Source organism: Takifugu rubripes, chromosome 15, assembly GCF_901000725.2.
Source record: "Takifugu rubripes chromosome 15, fTakRub1.2, whole genome shotgun sequence".
Lineage (NCBI taxonomy): Eukaryota > Metazoa > Chordata > Actinopteri > Tetraodontiformes > Tetraodontidae > Takifugu > Takifugu rubripes.
Genome location: NC_042299.1, coordinates 14,112,900 through 14,131,675, shown reverse-complemented (window position 1 = coordinate 14,131,675; position 18,776 = coordinate 14,112,900). Strand labels below are relative to the sequence as shown.

The window sequence follows — 18,776 nt, the reverse complement described above, 5'->3', positions numbered from 1 at the left end:
TTTTTTTGACTTGTTGCTAGACTTTTCACTTGTCCTCAAAATTATATTTTATATGTATTTTTCTGCTTTTTGCTAATATTATTTCATGTATTTATCTGCTAAACTGCTTGTATTAAACTCCACTTATCCATCATCAAACTTTAATGCCTTCATACAGGGCGGACACTACTATCTGTCTCTGAAAAGCTTTAATGACAGGTCAACAAGACACATGACAACAATCATTTTATAGCCAGTATTAATCATGGACAATCTACTAACCTGAAACTGTGAAAACAATCACAAACTGAGGTAGCATATTACAGTGGATATAATACTTATCAAAAAATAAATATTTGAAAAAAATATTTCATTAAAAGGTTAAATTTTATAATCAGGTGTTGATTTCTTATATTCTTATACAGAGAAAATAAGGAGAAGGTTGTCTGGCAGCACTGGTTGGCAGGTAGAGTTCCATTGGTAGAGCCAAAGTGGGTAATGAGGTTGTTATTTTTGTCTTTGCAATCCAATAATGTAAAATCCCTGTCAGGTGCTCAGTCTGACCACTCATTATCTTCTGCGTCAGAGTCATCTTCAGAGTCGCTGTACTCCACTGCAATGCGTCGAGAGAGGATGGTGGCCACGTCGCACCCCGCCAGCTCCCTCTTGTTCTGCTCCTCCTGCTGCTCTTGGACTTTCTTCAACTGGATCCCTGTTGAAGACAAATGTGGTTTGTGCTGCCCACTTTCATTTAAACCACAGACAAAAAAAAAGAAAAGAGACCAGACCTATGCGGATGGCAGACAACAGGTCGCTTCTCGGATCTCTTGCAGACTTCGCCTCAGCTCTGCTGCCGTGGTGCCCTGCTACAGGAGGGGGAGCAGTTGTGGGAGGGAGAGGTGGAGGTGGGGGACCTGGGGGAGGTGGGACAGGTGGCAGGGGGTGTCTGGGGCCTAAGTGCAAATCCCCATTATGTGGCATTGGTGCCAGTGCACCCAAATGAAAACCAAAGGCTGTCTGGGTTGACTGGGGTGGAGGGATGGGTGGGCCTGGGGTTGGAGGAGGTGGGGGGCTGGAACTGGTGGGCAGAGAAAGAAAGAGGATTATGGTTAAGAGGTATTATATTTAAGTCCGCCTCAGATTGTGCAAACAACAAATAAACACACTTGTAATCTGCAGGTGGATGCATTGTGTCGTTTGTTCGCTCGGCGCCCCGAAGTGCCGATGTGGTGCAGGTTACTCTCTTGTAGTTGACGTCAATGCTGTGGTATTCATGCTCCACAGGTGGCGAAGGGTGCGCCTTCCCGGGCACGTAATCACGTGACTTGGCATAGTTACAAGTGGCGTGGGTAGGCAGTGGAGGGACGGGGTAGTCTGGGAGGTCAGGCCTGGATAAACAAAGAGAAACGTTGAGCTCGCCATTCACATTTCCAGATGGTGCGTTTGTTGTTTTCACTCCAAAACTGACACCGTACAATGCAGAGATAGTTGAGTCACAAGGTCGTCTTCACGACAATAGACTCTAAAATCTTTGTTTTTAATCTCACTAACAAACGCGCAAATCCACATCTTTGCATGACAATCATATTTCTTTCTATAATGAAGTAACATAATCGATTTAAGGCGGCATTTTCACCGTGAATGTGGCTTTATTTTACCTTTCACACTATGTCTGATGAAACCGTATCCCTCAGGGATGATGCACATGTCATTTTAGCTTTTATATTTCATCAAATCAAATAGCCTGTAAACACAAACTGGTGCAGCCGATATCAACATTTATATTTCTATAATTTTTTACACACATCTCCAAAGAAAAATCCTTCCGTCTACCTTCCGTCTGGTGAGAGAGAGCCCTCAGATGACGCCCCACGATGGAGACTCTGTGGATGACGGTGATCTGGGCGAAGCTCCTTGTCCAGCGCCATCATGTTCCACTCCTGCCTGCGGTTTCGGACCTTTCTCACCTTCTTAACGTCACGCTGGACTGTGCTGCTTCCCATGCATCGTTTCTGATCCTGGGACCATTAAAGGGGATGAAAAATGAAGCTAGCTGCCAAACAAACGTAAAAAAAAGCAACAGTGTGCACTCACCCTCTGCCTCCGCCTCTCTTTCCTCTTGTCCTCTGTGTCCCGAAGCATTTTCTCCTTCCACAGTTCAAAGAAGTATGAAGGGTCTGAGTAGAATCTCATCGCATCTGTGGAGTCTTGTCTGTGTTATCAATACAGAACACGAAGCGCTTATTAGACAAGAATGTTCAGCAGGACACTAAAACCTGTAGGGTGGTGGTTCACCTGTATGCAGTGAGGGTGCTAAGAGGAGGGGGCCTATCACAACTGTTATACAGCTCAGCCACTGAGTTGGAAGCGCTGTCTGTGGATAGAACCTGCTGGTCCTGGACGGTGGAACTTTTAAATGCCTTTCTCATGTTTATATCCTGAAGAGAGACTACAAAGCAGCAAAACGGAGGTTTGATGTACATGCAGGAATAATCATACATCAGAAACAGTCCAATCAGAACCCAGTGAACTCACCCTCCTCAACACTGGAGTCCAGTTGGGTCACCTTGATGGCCAGACGGTCAATACGGTCCTGGAGGGAGTTGGCGCGCCCGTAGAAGGTGTTGGCCTCATTGAAAAGTTCCCCAAAAATATTTTCTGCATGTTGACCTGCAAGAAAGGCCGACGGGATTTCCTGTGATTCCTTATCATGTATTTCTGAAATCACTCCAATTACGTTTTATAAGCCCGTCATGAAATGTTGCATGTATGTCCTGCACATGCTAACGAGCTTGGATCCTTCCAGCTATCATTAGACCACTTCTAATTGTGGCTCCACCTACTCTCTGCTTCACTGTGAGCTTTTAGATGACGTAACTTTGCTAAACACACCAACACACAAGCTAATCAGACTGTCTGTTGTTCTGCATCTTCTCCATGTTTCTCTACTTGTTTCTATAATTTGGTGCACCAACTGTACCTGATGTACCTGTACATGCTGATGGCCAACAAGATAAAAAAAAACAGCTTTAAAACACTTTCTATCATCACCAGTCATTCATCTCAACATAAAATGGATTACAGATGGAATTATGTTTAGTCCTTGAATGTAAACTCAGTGAAATGATTATTATTATGCAACATAGCAGCACCGCCATCTGGAACAGCCAGGTTGGGTCAATAAATCCTTTCAAAGCCAAATATTTTGCAAGTTTTGTGCAGCAGCTGCACTTGCTTGGCTTCAGGAAATCTCAATTTTGAATTAGAGACAAGCTATCCATTAATATTTTCACCCCAACTTTAAAGTGAAACCGCCCCGAGCCCCTCCCCCTTCTAGGGAGGTGGACTCGAAAACATCGAAGCAATTTCCAGATTGACCTCAGGACAATTCAGCTGAACCACCAAATGAACAAATCCCACTCAGAACATGGAGCTCCAAAACAGACGGGAAATCCAGTGGGCATCACTCAGGTTGTGGGCCCACAGGCCATGGACCCTGGTTGTCTGGGGAGGAGACTGGCCGCTGCTTATTTTGAGCATTTTGTGTTTAGTTTCTTTCACACACGTTGTGACCTTACTCAGACTGCTCAGCTGGCGGATGATGGAGGACAGCGTGTTGTTGGTTACACATTCCAACTCATTGCCAATCCCATCAGGTACTGGTCCATGGCACAGATGCCATGGCTCAATGTTCCTCTTAACTAAAGGCATGGCTTCTCCTCAAAGCTTGAATATAGCAGCTGTTTAAAGAGAGGTGAAAGTGTATTAGATCCATTGCATGTCTCTTAATACAATTCTAGGATTCTTAATGTACTCAAAAGTGGTAGAATGAACATTTCAGCAAAATTAGTATCTGTGAAACAGGCTACATGGGCTGAAGGTTAATTAAAAGTTAAAAATCCTGATTTACCTTGTGAATACAGAAAATCTGTCACATTAAAAAAAACAATAAAAAATGATTTACAGAATAGTTAAAACATGTGTAAATTCCCCATAATTCACAGCACATTTTCAATATTCTGTGACATGCTAACTAGCTAACAGCAGGTAACATCTTTAGCCCACGTTCACCAAACATGCGGCATCAAGTATTTTAGAAGCTCTAGAAGGTGCCTAAAAAGACAAAGATATCTGTTCTACCTCAGATCTGTGCAGGTGTCGGGTGAGAGCGTGCCGTTGCCTCCATGCAGCAGTCATGTCTGCAGCCACTCAAATGAAAACAAATCTGTCCAGTTCAAATCACAGCTTGAGCCACGAGAGGATTTAGTCGGCAGGTTTATCTCTGCCATCCAATCACAGCCGAGCAGGTTGATATTCATCTTTCATGTCGTGTTGTCCTAGTCCTGTTGTTTTTTTACAACCCCCCCCCCAGAAAAAAGTCATCAATCTGCATTGATGGATCAATCAATCTCAATCAATCTTTATTTATATAGCGTCTTATACAATCAAAATTGTTTCAAGGCGCTTTCCAGAATCCCAGGGCCTGACCCCAGACAAGCAACAGTGGCAAGGAAAAACTCCCCTTTAACATGGATTCAGAAATCAGTGTGAGTTTGAAGAATTTATTCACCAAAAAACCAAAAAAGCCCATTTATCTAACTTGTTTTTTTTTAAAAATTTGTTTTACAGCTACACAAACACAAGCACGGCAATCTCTGTTGATTAATGGGGGCAACTTGGATTAGAAATGAATCACACACACACACACACACACACGCACACACGCACACACGCACACACACACACACACAGACGCACGCTCGCTCATAAACTCCAATTTTCTCACAGATGGCATCATGTGGATGGAGTTGTATAACCTACATACAGGAGCTTAATCCTTTATAAGTAGAACATTTGCAGTGATTTTGTAGGATGATTTTTCCCCTTTCCCATCAGGTGAATCAGTACAACTCAACAGCGTCCACTTACTGAGAAATCCACAACATGTCGGGATAAGAACGCCTTCACCCATAATTCTTCCAAATGCTCCTATATTGCAGGGACATAGACAGACTTTATTCGTCATTAAGATTTGGCTCAGTGCACAACAGGAATAATGCAATACTCTTTTCTATCTCTCTACTTTTACTTTTATCGCTTCCATATTTCGGTGCACCAGCCATAACAGCTGAAGGTCGACCTCCCCCCCGCCGTGGGTTCCAAATTCTTGACTTCAGTGAGGAGCAACAAGATGTTGCTGCTGTTGTCCAAAAATCAGCATAACTCACGGACAACCTGGTCAAATTTTACAGGTTGGAGGTCAAGACAACATGAACCATGAACATCGTAAAGGTTCCTGTCAAAAAGCCCTGAAGGATCCCCTTCCTCCCTTCGCCCGTCTGTCCTGCTCTGCTCCGCGTCTCCACCTCCCCAACTCAGAAACATCTCGGAAAGATCGACTTATTCCCCCATTTCCAATCACAACTGTTATTAAAAATATAATTTTTGTTACCGGTACTCATTCTTTGCAACAGCGAGTCGTTAAACCGTGCTGCAGTTTATCATTATAAAGCTGTCACTGAGTAATTATCCACCAGCCTTTTCTGCTGTTTATAATGAGCCTTAACAAAATACAGACTTAAATTTTCCCATAGCTGAGCGCAACACACCACACGACAGTGGGAAAAAAGAATCGGCCAGAGCTTAATGCCGTATCAAAAGCCCCACAGCTCCTGAGCAGCCGCCTTTAAAGGGGGTGACTCTTAGAATGCCTCGGCTTGTTTGTCTCATGCTTTAAGTAGTGCACATAGCCATGGAAAGATCATTAAATCACTGTTTTACCACTTGACTTAATCCCTACAACAAAAGGGGGAGATACAAAAAAAGGAGCAAATGGAGAGAAAAAGGTTGTGGGTGAGATTAAGTGGAAACTTGATGGATCCAAACTGACGGCTCTGTTTCCCAGCGTTGCTAAGGGGAGTGAGGAATCTTGATTCCATCTCCCAGGCTGATGAGCGGCTGCTGATCGGACATTCCCCGTTACCCCTGCAGTGGCCAGCCGCGCCGTTAGTGTCCGCCGCTGTGGCCATCTGCCGGATTACCCAGCAGGATATATTTTTATAGAGAGCATCCTATTCACATCCTGCCCGCAAAGGTTTACATTAAGGTTGAACTCGGGTGCACTTACAATGGCGGATGAAGTAAGCTTTATCCTTCTTACAGCACCCCTCCCCATCTTCTCACTGTTTGGGAGACTGATAGCACCGGGTTTAAAGGGGCTGCTTCAGCGTGGCATGAAAGGGGATCTCATGCAATGCCACTGTCTGCCACTGATTTTGTTCAATGACAATGAGGTGGTGCCCAGCATGAAAAAAAAAAAAAAGTTTGTGCCAAGTGTGATTGTTTCTTCTAATAAGCATCAACCGGGCCAACTCGGTGTGTTACCATACAGGTGAACTCATTCCTGGGAAAATGTTTTTTTCTTTCTCTGCCTCGTAGGCGCGATGGCGTCCCCCTTTTTCCTCGGCCTAACGGGATTAGTCGTGCCAGTGCTACCCCGGCTGTCACGGTACTGTCTACTTCCCATCTCTCTTCTGGGCCTCTAATGTGATTAACCCGTTCCCTGTGGTCCAAATGGTTCTGGAATGGGGGGTGGGCGGGGTGGGAAGGAGGGCAGCATCTTCTTGGCATGTTCCTCCTCATGCCTGACTCACGATCACCGGCACCCTTGACAGGCAGGAAGGACCGAGGTCAAAGGTCGGATAGGGTGCGGCGCCGAGTACAAGTGGCTAAAGAGCCTACTGAGAGTTTCAGGCACATTAGGGGTCTGAGGGGTTTATCACTGTTTTTGACCGTTGTTTGTTATACTAGGTGCACTTCTAAATGTTGTTTCAGGTCTAATTAAACTTGATTTCACAGACATCTGTCCTATTTCCTGCTGGCTGAGGCGGAGTCAGTAACGGCTGCCTATGCGGCATCATTCTGTCAGCGTGGTGGGGCTTTGCCTGTTTAACTTCACGCTCATTTCCAGCTCATCTGTCACAAGCCTTTGCCCGGGCATCTGCTGCACGCGGTGGACGCTCCAGAACCAAAGGGCTGCTCGATAAAACCCAGGAGCAAATCACCTTGACAGGGGCAGGAACTTCTGACTCCATATTTTCATATGTGCGGTGATGGGAAGAGTGCTGTAGCTTCAGGGACCGATTAGGATACCACAAAAGAAATATGTAAAAAGTGCATTTAAAAAAAAATAAAAAATCACATTTTATCTTATTTTATCAAACAGATGGTTTATATTTTAAGAAACCCTGTTTTGATCTCAGAGATGGATAAATCATTTTCACTCGCACCCTTTCACGTGAAGGCCAGGGGGGGAAAAAAAAACAAACCCCAAATCATCACCTACCCCCAGCCGGCATTCACGTGAGTGCACAGCCCCAGTCAGGCGATGGCATGGAGAATTAAGAGTCTTAATTAAGATTTTTTACAAGTCTGCATGTGCTGTTCATATGCGAGACAAGAGACTTGAATAGGGTGGGGGGGTGTGGAGGATCCTTAAACAGCTGCCTGCTCTGAAACAAACCCCAGAGTTAACATGAAGATCCACACCATGAAGGAATGCGTGTCACTTTGCTTTCACCTTGCCAATGTGAACTCTATCGGCTTGTTTTCACGTCCATGAGAACATATATACAATATATTAATATTTGAGACTTGAAAACAGCAAATGGACAACAATTCAACATTGTAGTTGAAAGACAATACCGTGGATGAGGGGGTAGTGCTCCTTGTGTGGAGATTTGGTAGATTTCCAATCCTGATATCCAGCCCAGCACCATGTAATGGAAGGTGACACTTATTGTATGAGTATGGGCTAATGAGTGTCTAAAAGCCTGTGTGACTGTGTGCACCAAGGAATCTCATCGTGTGTTGGCCTGCAGGAAAAAAAGGACAATATCTCTGAAAAATGGCCGTTTCACTTTTAATAGAGTTATAAAGAGGAGGGCTGAGTAATTGTGCATTGTTTTATTTCAGATTTGTTTCTCTATGGTGTGAGATGTAACATTGATGTGAATGTAAGACGGGAAATGACAGTTGCAGGTGAACAGGCATAAAAACATAGAAGTGACAGAATATTCTCAGGAGTATGATCCACGTTTTGCACCTACAAGGCTCAAGACTTAAAAAATATCTTTGGTGAAATTCTAAACTGTTGCGCTTCATCGACGTCAAGGGCGCAGTACCCCGTGTTGACCGCAAGGTGGATATCTTAGTAAATAAACGGGACATGGGCAGAACTGATAGATAGATAGATAGATAGATAGATAGATAGATAGATAGATAGATAGATAGATAGATAGATAGATAGATAGATAGATAGATAGATAGATAGATAGATAGATAGATAGATAGATAGATAGATAGATAGATAGATAGATAGATAGATAGATAGATAGATAGATAGATAGATAGATAGATAGATAGATAGATAGATAGATAGATAGATAGATAGATAGATAGGCAGGAACAGGAACTCTGAACAGGAACCCATGGCTCTTTAACTGAAAAAAAAGGCCTTTGAAAGTTATATTCCAATCACAGGAATTTGACCCATTGTTGCAGGTTTTTGAAAAGTCTAATTTGTTACCACATCACACTTTCACTGCAGGGTAGCGGTGAAAATAATGTCATCAGCGTAGGAGGCTGTCAACTATAAGCACATGGCCCACTGGAGATATAATGGCATCAAGGAGTGGGAAAGAAAGCGGGCTTTTAAAACAGGCTGATGCAGGCTTACACTTGGAACACAGGTCAGCTTCAGTGCACTCATCTGGACCTAACTCAGGTTGACACAATTTGACCTCAGCTGATACCCCTCACTGCCATCTTTGTTTTCCCCTTCTCTCCAGGGAATTTCATTAACACCATCCTTAAAGAGTCTATCAAATTTTATAGTTTTCTAAGCTTTCATTTCTCAACATTTGCTTTTCTATTATTCCTCAGATCTCCTTGTCCTTTCAGCACTGGGGCTTTGGGCCTTTACTGGGGCCGGGGCTCCATTTCTCTCAGCCTTGCCTTCAAAGGAAAAGCCCCTTATAGAGACTCCAGTTCTATTGTGATTTGCTTACATCCTTTTAAATAAAAACAACTATAATTCTAAATTTTGGAGATTAATGCACAGTACTGTGCAGATTTCACCTGGTAAATATTTACTTTTAAGTCTGTATTACTCACCCTCCAAGCAGATGGGTTAAATCGTTTGTCTTTTGAAACGATCTTTCCGCTCAGATGAGCAGCAACAGCCTTGTGTGTTTAATGCTAATCAGCAACAAAGGTAGTCTAATCTTTGCTTTCTCCCACTGCTTTAATGTTGAATAGAGCATTTTGAATAAAGCATCATCACCTGCCCATCATGCATGCGTCCTCTCACCCCAGTGCCTCCTCCCGGCGCTACAGCACCATCACCATGGAAATACAGCAGTGGAGGAATGATGCTGCCGTCGGCTACTGATGGAGGAATGTCGAAATATTAGTATAAGACTTACAAAACCTACAAAACATGAGTTCAGTGGGAAGAACAACTGGATTAATTGTTGGTTCACTATTTTAGACTAAATATCGAGTGTTTGCTGATTGTCGGCGTGTCCAAGAGGCACTACAGCAGCTCTGGTGATTCTCTGTCAGCAGCGGCTTGAATCACATCGTGTAGGGGCGAAATGTATTTACTTTTGCATTTTGAATAGGTTTGTTTAAGGGGAATTTCCAGTGTTTTGTACCATTGAAACCTGCTTAACGTTGCCAAAGCATTTGCTCCAAAAACGTGCATGAACATGACTGAGTGGAAGAGTAGTAGTAGTAGCTTGAGGATAAGACTTGGAAATCCTTTATTTTCATGTGTATTACACTTTTTCTTTTTCTGTGTTGTATATATTATAAAGAACTTGATATAATCCTACTAAATTATGTCAATTTCTCCAAGATTCTACCTGCTGAGATTTGCAGCACCTCCAATTTAAACAGCCCAGCTCCTCTTTGTATGCTGCTCTTTCATGCAAAGAAAACTCAAATATGATTGAATTATATTCCGTTTCCATCATTCAGTCGTAGCAGGTGTCATTACTGTGCATGGTTCACCGATCGGAGATAAAGAGATTTCCCAGACAGCGTTTGTGCTGAAAGGGCCTCGTTTCCTAATGAGCCTTCAGACTCTGTTGTCTTGTCCACGTCCCACGTTGCAACCGATCAACAAAAGTTCAGTCCTCTGAGTCTTTTCAGAAGCAACCTGTTTTGTTTGGCAGGCCAGCGCAGCGCGTTTACATCCCATAGTGAGTGGGTTTGAGGTGCGAAGCCGTGAACACGCTGAGGTCAACCCGCCGTGATGGTGTAAATACCAACACGGTCGGTTGGTAATGAGCGAGGCCGCGACACAGCTTTCTATTCAGGCGTTTAACCAGAGAAAGTGAGCACAGAGCGGCGCCGTGCCTGAATAAAACATGAAAACGGAGACATGTCCAAAAGACCAACCGACACAATGATTGTCTTTAATTTCACACCAATCAGCACTGAAGTTGTTGGTAATTTGTCATATTTTAACATGATATTTGACTGTGCTAATCAAGAGTTAATCTACAATTATTTATTCAGACATTTGGCATTCAATTTAATTACAATATACTCTTCTGAACCAACTATACACTGCAAAAAAAACCCCAGCTAGAATCCCTCACAATGTTGATTATTTAATCACAAGCACCTCTTACTGTTGCCGACCACTTTTATCAGACTGAGGTAAAATGTCAGAGAACCAGACCACAATTTACTGATCTCAAAGAAAATTATTACCTTTGGTTTACGTCTGATGTTCATTTCATTCTTAATAACAAATTTCTTTTACAAATGTGATTTAAAAAAACAACAACAAAACAAACAAAAAGAGTCCTCATGCTGGAATTGAGTGTGTTTAGTGTGATGTGAGGAAACACAGGCAGCTGGGGCTCCGCAGGCCTGATGTTAAATGAAGTGTGAGGGGGATTGTGAACCATTGCCTTCATATGCTAATTGAAAGGTTTGAGTGTATAAAGGTATATGCTTCATTAACAGCCATTTAAGGTAGGTTTAACTTTGCCGTTTTACTGATGCGAGATCACTCCACACAACAGGATTTAACTAAGTCAATTACCATTTTAGACACTGTCCATTTTTTTGTGAGTTTGCAGAGGACACGTATTTGTGTGTAAAAATACAGCAGTTATACATGAGGATAATGGCTTTTGTATATTTCTTTTGGGGATCAAAGCCACCAGTGGCTGGTCGGTTGACAAACTGCAGTTACACCGTTTGTCCATAGGGTGTCGCCACTACACAAACGGTAATGAAATGTATTGACGTGATTTACTGTAAAAAGGAGTAAGAGCTGATCAACCAAAGCATGCTATGCAACAGTGAGTTAGCTGTGGGGGGGGGGGGGGGGAAATCGTTGCTGTTTTCTGAATGACAGTCTCTTTGCAGAGCATCAAAAAAGTGTCTCATTACCCTTGAAATCATGCAAATAACCCAGGCTATTAGTGTGTTACTAAAGCTGCTTTAATGTCTAATTAACCTGAAATGTTTTTAGACAAAAGATCATTATCTGCTCAGGTTCACATATTAAGCTGAGTGCACCATGAAAACAAACATCAATTACACCAGTCCATGACAATGTTCTTCTTCAAATAAAATGCCCAATGACATCAGCAAACATTACTTGTTCTAATAGCACTCTTACTAATTTCAAGGCTTTCTTGATTAACCTTAAAGACATCACAGAAAGAGTTGTTTATGAAAACAAACCACACTGAAGGATACTGAATTGGAGCTTTGCAATTAATTCAAATTGCTTCTCGATTTCACTTTTAAGCAGAGCTATTTAAGCAAATTTAAAATCCACCATGTGCCAGTTTGCCCCTGCTAAAATATGCTATTGAAAACTGAAGTTGTTTCCTTTATTGTCAAGAATAAATAAAGGTTTAGAGTCAACAAGTCATCTTGGTAAGTTATAAGATGCTTCATTCATAATGTGCATCAATAGGAATCACATTTACGTTGTCATGGCAAATTAAGAGTATGACAGTTTGTGTAAGTGCAGCTTGTTGATAAGAAAGCCTGGAGATGCTACATCTCCTATTTCTGTCTCAGCAATCATGAAAAGCATCATTTTAGAGCAGAAAAAAAATCCCTCTGCTCCTCGGTCACATTCGGTTTAATGAAAAGATATTGTTTTAGCAGACATATAACCTTTAGATGCCTATAGCTGTTTTTAATCCAAATAAAATCAAGGCTAATGCCTCATTATCAGTTATTTTTACATAATGATCCTCATGCTGCTGCTGTTAATTTTTTTATTAACGCAATTACTGGTCTCTCAGTGGATGGGGTCACAGAGGTCTAATTACCCTGCGTCGTGCTGGTAAATATTGGAGGTGTCTGTGAGCAGCTGGCCCTGGAGGTAAGAGGGAGACATGGGGCATACCGAGGCGGGCAATTACTGGATGAATTTCACTTTAATAAATGTTGAGCTACATTTGGAAATTCAGATAACAGAGCTTTCTGCCTAATGGGTGCTGCACCGAGGCCACTTGAGCAAGAAAATGATCTGAAAGAGGGTTTAATTAACACAAGCTCCATGATCCAGGGAGCGCGTGACAGAATGTTAAAGTGTGGGGGAGAGCACACAGCACCGGGATAATATGAAAATGAGTGAGGAGGAGGAGGAGGGAGCGGGCCGGGGAGGATGGTAATCGGCGTTCCAACTTTTGTAACACAGGTTTGGAATGTGGAATTTGATCCAGTTTGTCGATTCTTTCATTCATGATATTTTGATTTCATGTTCTCGTGGCATAAATAAGTTTTCTAGGTGTCGTTTTCTCCTACAAGACACATAAGGGCACCACGCGTAAGATATAATGTACAAAAGCACACTTTTATAACCCACGTTGACATTAATCAGCATGTCTCTGCAACTTGGAAGTCAGAGCCAAATACGGAGGCGGGTCCTCCCCCATCGGTGCTAGCACGCTGCACTGACATGGTTCTACAGTAGCCTGGAAGGGCCAAACCTAAGTTTACTTTTCGTTAATATTGCCAGTCTTCTATGACGTGGTGGGGACAGGCTTGCGTTTTCTGCCACTAGTTGCTGCACGTTACAGAATGTTGTACCTTCAGGGTACAGTTTGATGCGCTAATATATAAAAGGAATCATCAAAGATCAGCACATGCCATTGAAACGGTCCCACTTTCTCTCTGATCTATTCATTGTTGTGGTTTCTGTTGTATTGTAACATTTTAGCTCCAGTTTGAAAGGCCTGTAGAATAAGCACAATGTTCTGAAAAGATTTTTGTATTTTCCAGCTTTCTTATGATGCATAACACTTCTAAGTTGTTGACACCAACCTCTGGGCAGCAACTGCGACTATTAATAGCTGCTGGCAGCGCCGCTGAGATGATGTTTGAAGGGGAAATGTGTTAAAATGCACATATATGCTCATGAGCTTGCTGACATAATTGCGTGTTTGAAAAGTTACCCATAATTCTGTGCTCTGGCCCTGCATTATGTGTCAGTGACAGGGCTGTTTCGGCTCGTGGCTCCTGTCACTTTTGATGTTTCTACTGTTTACTGTTGCCAACGCTGAAGACACATTCCCTGCGTTATGTGTACTGAGGATGCTGGGTTTTGTTTTTGTTTAAACACTGTATCTGTGTGGTTTTGTGCATGTAAGGTCCTCATGGTTTTACACGCGGCGGTCTGCCTCTACTCTCCACTGGAGCTAAAAGCCCCGAAACAGAACGGTAATTGCCCAATTAGGGCCCTCGCTCTGTGGGCCGCAGAGCACTATGCGCCTCCACATGCTCACAGAGTCAGATAATTGAGCTGAAAGCAAATGAACGGATGGCAGACAAACAAGCTACTAGAAAATAATTACTTGGAGTGTTTCTTTTCAGTACCTGTACAGCGAATTTCATTATTGTCAATAGCCTCTAAAGCTGCTCGAAACTGTGGTATTTGTCATTTTCATAGAGACTTGATAATGACATTAATTTGTCTTAATGGGTTGGTTCTATTGTTAAAAATAGTAAAATGAGCACAAATTGTCTTTCCTCAGCAGGTAGAGAGGACTTCACCACACTCCCGTCAGGCATGAGGAGATAATTTGGTGTGCTTGTCAAATTTCCAATAATTTGTTACACCGAACACGAGTAATGCTAATACCATTAATGTCCATTTTCCTCTAAATTCATTACTGCCCTTTTTCCCTTTTATGTTTTTAATGCCTCTGCCATTTTTCCCGTGCTTGGAGAGGCCATATCAGGGCTGATTAAAAATATGCACATTTAGACTTTTTGTCTTATTCGCACACATGTACACACACACACACACACACACACACACACACGGATATATTAAGCCAAGCACATTATTCATTTATCACAGATCTGTCACGCTGTTGCCTTTATAATCAAGTTTGTTGCACACAAACAAGCTCCAAATGACAATAAATAAAAAACGAATCCATTAAAAGCTCACCAACATCTTTCGGCGAGCATTTCCAGGCACGTTCACATTTTCAGCATATTTAATTAAAAATTAAGTGAAATTTCCAAATAATTTATATTTATCACAGTCTTTCCCACTGGCTGCTTTGACACTTGTAAAATTGATTAACAAATAGACTTTTATTATATATAGATTTGTAAAAAAAAAAATCTATTAAATTATCATTTGCCAATAAATAAAAAATTAAGGGGAAAATGGAAGTGGCACTTTCCAGTTCAATTACCTGTAAATTATGATTTTAAATGCTGGAATGACATCAAAGCATTTGTAATGATTCCAGAAGCTCCACAAAAGGAGCGGACGTTTGCATAAAAACGTGCTTCAGCATTTCCTGTAAGGACGATTGTTAAATTGTAACAATAAATAAGAGAAATAAGGCCACACAGCTGAGCTGAGGGCCCTGAGCTGCAGGAGCATCCATGTAAGTTCCTCTCCCGTTTCTTTGATTACACGGCCGGTAAAGTGCTGTGAAGTGGCTGAAGGGGAAGATTACAGCACGCTGGAAATAAAACTGACACCGAGTGTTGCTACAATCCTGCAGGTTGCTTTTTAACCATCTAATGCCACATCTAATCTTATTCTGACAAATACATCTTAAATATTTCATTCCACAGGTCCGTGAAGGCTGAAGAGGAATGTCGGGAAGGTCACAATGACAGATTTGGAGATTGTGGAACTTTTTAAAGAAGCCGACAAGCTTTTCTTCTAAAACATAGGATTAGGATTAACTGGAGGGACTTCATATGGGGAAATAATAACATACCAATGTTGATGTAGCAGCCAGCAACAGAGATCATATGAGTGCTACATTATTTCCGAACCAGGATTTTTATTTATCCACAGCTCCCTTTTTCATGTGACCCTTTCCCCATCAACATTTTCAAGTATTTAATGGTGTGATCGTGCCCGGGCTGCTTACTACCGCTCCATTGACACCACCAGGGGTCTATACCCAACGCCGGCGTAAAATCCGTTAATATTCATCGGAGTGATGCTTCTGTTAGTATTTAGGTCCCTATGAGTCTTTTTAGATTGTGTAAAAAACATGAAGTGCTGTGAGCGCCGGAGCACGCGGCCGTTCTCTGACACGACGACTGAGCCCGTGATTCATTTTTTTGAGACTCCTGACCGCTTTTTAGAGCTTCTTATGCAACTCACTGTTGAATAATGCTTTTTAAATAGAGACACTGCTGATTTCCACAAGGCCCGATGTCTGAGCGAGCAGCGGCAAACGTTGGATTTGGAACGGAGACGGCTAAAAAACACCCCAAAACAGTATATTTAGATTTGACAAGTCAACTTTGCAATTACAAAAGCTGGGAGACAACCGATGAGATGCAAGTACTGTTGGCAATTGTTACTTCTGTGTTCTAAAACAAGGTAAATTGTTTTAATGCAGTAAAATAGCGTTAGCACCCTGATTTATTTAGCAATAATTTGCTAAATAAATCATCAAACAAAAGGGCCGGTTTAGAATATAGTCAAATATTGAAGACATATTATGTGATTTCAAATATTCTGCTGATCAAATTGAAACAAAACAAACAAAAACATCAACAAGGCTCCTCGGTAGGATTAAAAGAAATAATAGCTGATGTTAACGCTCCTTTCAAAACTTCTAAAATATGCAGTTCAGAGAGAAATTGGAATTCTAATCCTAAATGTGGAGGCTTGTTCCCGTCAGCTGTGTTCCTGGCCTGAAAGAGGTCTCAGGTTTTCCCTGATAGCTGTGCCAGTGCAGAGGAAACAGCTAACGTCAGGAAACAGCTAACATCAGTGGGCCGTGTTGTTTTTCCCGATCTGTCTTTGGTCTGAAAACGAGAGGAATCTTCAAACTGACCAAACTGGAGCCTGCAGGCAACCCCACGCAGCCACAAAGTGGCGGTTCCACATTAAAAATCCCAAAACAAACAGCGTGTTCTGTCTGCTGACGCTTATTCTGGCAGTATATCACCCTTACCCACAAGTGGCAATTGAGACTCACTCGGCAACATTAACCAAGTATTTAAATGAAATTTAAAGGATATGCCCAGTGTCTCATTTGACTAATTCATTGATGGTGTATCTCCACCTGCTTCAGCCTGTGTGCCAGTGTCTGATTTTGTGTGACGGAGGCGCTGAATGGTGATGTTTGACACACTCCTAATGAAAAATAACAGCGGCCCTCAGATCTGCACAACGGCCGATGAAGAATCACTGACTTTTATTGGCGCTGAATAAAAGGATGTGATGAAAGAGTCAAAGGCTGAGGGAGAGAAAGAGGGATTCAGAGGGAGGGGCAGAGGAGTGCAAAACAAGGCCCCATCCATCACACAAGTTGAGAAGAGACATTCCAGTGCCCTGAGCAAGAGGATACATTCACTCAATGTCACAATGGAGGGGGAATCTGGGAGAAGCTGGGAGGGACACCCATCAATACACAACCTCACCCTTCGGCTCTCTGTGCGCACAAACTCAATACCCCTTCCAGCCCAATTCACTTCCCTCTATAAGCATGACAAATGTACATTTTGCTACCAATGAATGTGTCATAATCCAAGAAAAAGAGAGAGAAGAAGAAGAAAATCCCGTCCTCAGACGGTGGCATTTAAAATTCGCTTGTTACAGGTTCTCTGTCAGTCAGCAATCAGAGAAATGTGAGCCAGGGTTAAAGGATATCTCTGCCTGGCAGCGTTAGTGGGGATTTTAGGGTGGAGGGAGCAGGTGATGGCTTTCTGGAGTGCACTCATTTACACTCCTCCCTTTCTCTCGCTGAGCAGCGTGAAGAGGTGGGAGAGATGAGGGGCCGCCTCCTCTCCTGTGAGCTGCACCTGCCTGGGGTGAGAGGATCAATTGTGAACTCTGACCTTGTACCTTCCACGGTGCACATTTATTACCCATCCCATCGAATATATACATCACTCAACAGGACAAAACCGGCTACAGTTTTGCCAGCAGCTGCCAAAAAAGTTGTGGATGTCAGTGACAAAGTTGCACAGATGCAGAAGTGTAAAACACATGTGTAAAACATATGGAAAGATAATGAAGAAAAATTGTGGTTAAGCGAAAGCGTATAGACGCTTGAGGGTGTCCATGTTGATACATTTGCATGTTACACCTGAATGAGGCGGATCTACAGAGATTCTTCAATTTTTTTATTTTATTTTTCTGCAAAACATTAATTCAGGAATCAGGAATCCAAATGATTCTGTTGACATCAGTCAACTCTCTGCATTTCCTGCAGTAACATTTTAACTGCTCTGCTTTATAAAGCTTTTGTCCGTTTGTCCCATCTTGTATTCATTATATACCGAAAAAGGAGGCCTCTCTATTTTCTTCTTCTATGGTATACAAATGGGTATTATTTAGACGTCTATGATCCATTTGGGGTTTTGTCAGGACTCTGAACAGTGTGAAAGTTGGTGTCACTGGACCCCTGGCCAAGACCAGTTGAAAGCCTGTGTGTCAGTTTCTATGGTAATGGGGAAATAGTAACTACCTCCCAGCGGTGTCCCGCCGCGTGTCCCCTCCTGAATAGAGCGCATCTGCAGAGGACCGAGGGACCCTCTGAGATGGGCAGTGACCCGTCATCAAACTGGCTCTCACATATATAGTCATATATAGACAGCAAATTACCCTAAACCTCTTTTTCACACCGCTTACGTCATAGCTCTTGAAAAACAAGCTGAAATTGAATCATAGAGTCCCTGTTTAGTCAAAAGCAGCTTGTGAGACGGAGTTAAAAAGCCCCCACAGAGGTCATCTGAAGGAGGGAGGGGAGAATAAAATGCAACAAACACATTGTGGGGTGAAACAGCGAACAAAGGCTGACAAAATCACAAAGCCAGGATAGAAATTTGAGGGGAAAAGGGGGATATTAGGTTATAAAAATGATAAGGGAGTATGCAAATAAACCTCACTCTGTCATTCATCGCCCTGAAACCGCTGTCATCACCAAGGAAACGACTCCGTTCCCTAACGATTGGAGCATTTTCTCTGCATTTTAACCATCCAAAACGTCTCTTTTCCCGGGATATCTCCTAACGTTTGTCCAAATGTGGCGGCCAGTGACGCGTCCCCTCGTCCTCAGCCTGTCATAATACAAAAGATCGTCTGCTGACGTTTCAACATTCGAAACCCTGAGAAAATGAAAACAGTCCCAAAACAATAGCGACTTTTGAAAGGATGCTAATGTGAGATGAATGGGGAGGAAATGGGAGAAACGGCAGGAGGGCTTTTAATGAGGAAACCATAAAGTTTCAGGAAGGGTTTTCAAAGTTTGCTGCCT

General features: G+C 42.5%; 1 protein-coding gene across 1 annotated transcript; it reads right to left on the bottom strand.

The window, feature by feature from the left end:
• Nucleotides 1–187: 187 nt before the first annotated feature.
• wasf3a (WASP family member 3a) lies at nt 188–4,181 on the bottom strand. The gene is made up of 9 exons (XM_029848491.1): nt 4,120–4,181; nt 3,558–3,719; nt 2,515–2,649; nt 2,275–2,428; nt 2,074–2,191; nt 1,813–1,997; nt 1,146–1,367; nt 768–1,057; nt 188–691 (listed from the first exon to the last, which is right to left on the bottom strand). Exons 2-9 carry the CDS (start codon nt 3,688–3,690, stop codon nt 534–536), a joined length of 1,395 nt encoding a protein of 464 aa, XP_029704351.1. The 5' UTR covers nt 3,691–3,719; nt 4,120–4,181; the 3' UTR covers nt 188–533.
• Between the last annotated feature and the right edge of the window lie 14,595 nt (nt 4,182–18,776).

What these genes read in the sequence shown, in the direction of transcription:
- wasf3a (XM_029848491.1), bottom strand. Translation starts at nt 3,690, where the DNA reads ATGCCTTTAGTTAAGAGGAACATTGAGCCATGGCATCTGTGCCATGGA. An exon ending in TCTCTCTCACCAGACGGAAG is followed by an intron (nt 1,368 to 1,812) that starts GTAGACGGAAGG and finishes TTGTTTATCCAG; the next exon opens with GCCTGACCTCCCAGACTACC. An exon ending in GTTGTCTGCCATCCGCATAG is followed by an intron (nt 692 to 767) that starts GTCTGGTCTCTT and finishes TGTCTTCAACAG; the next exon opens with GGATCCAGTTGAAGAAAGTC.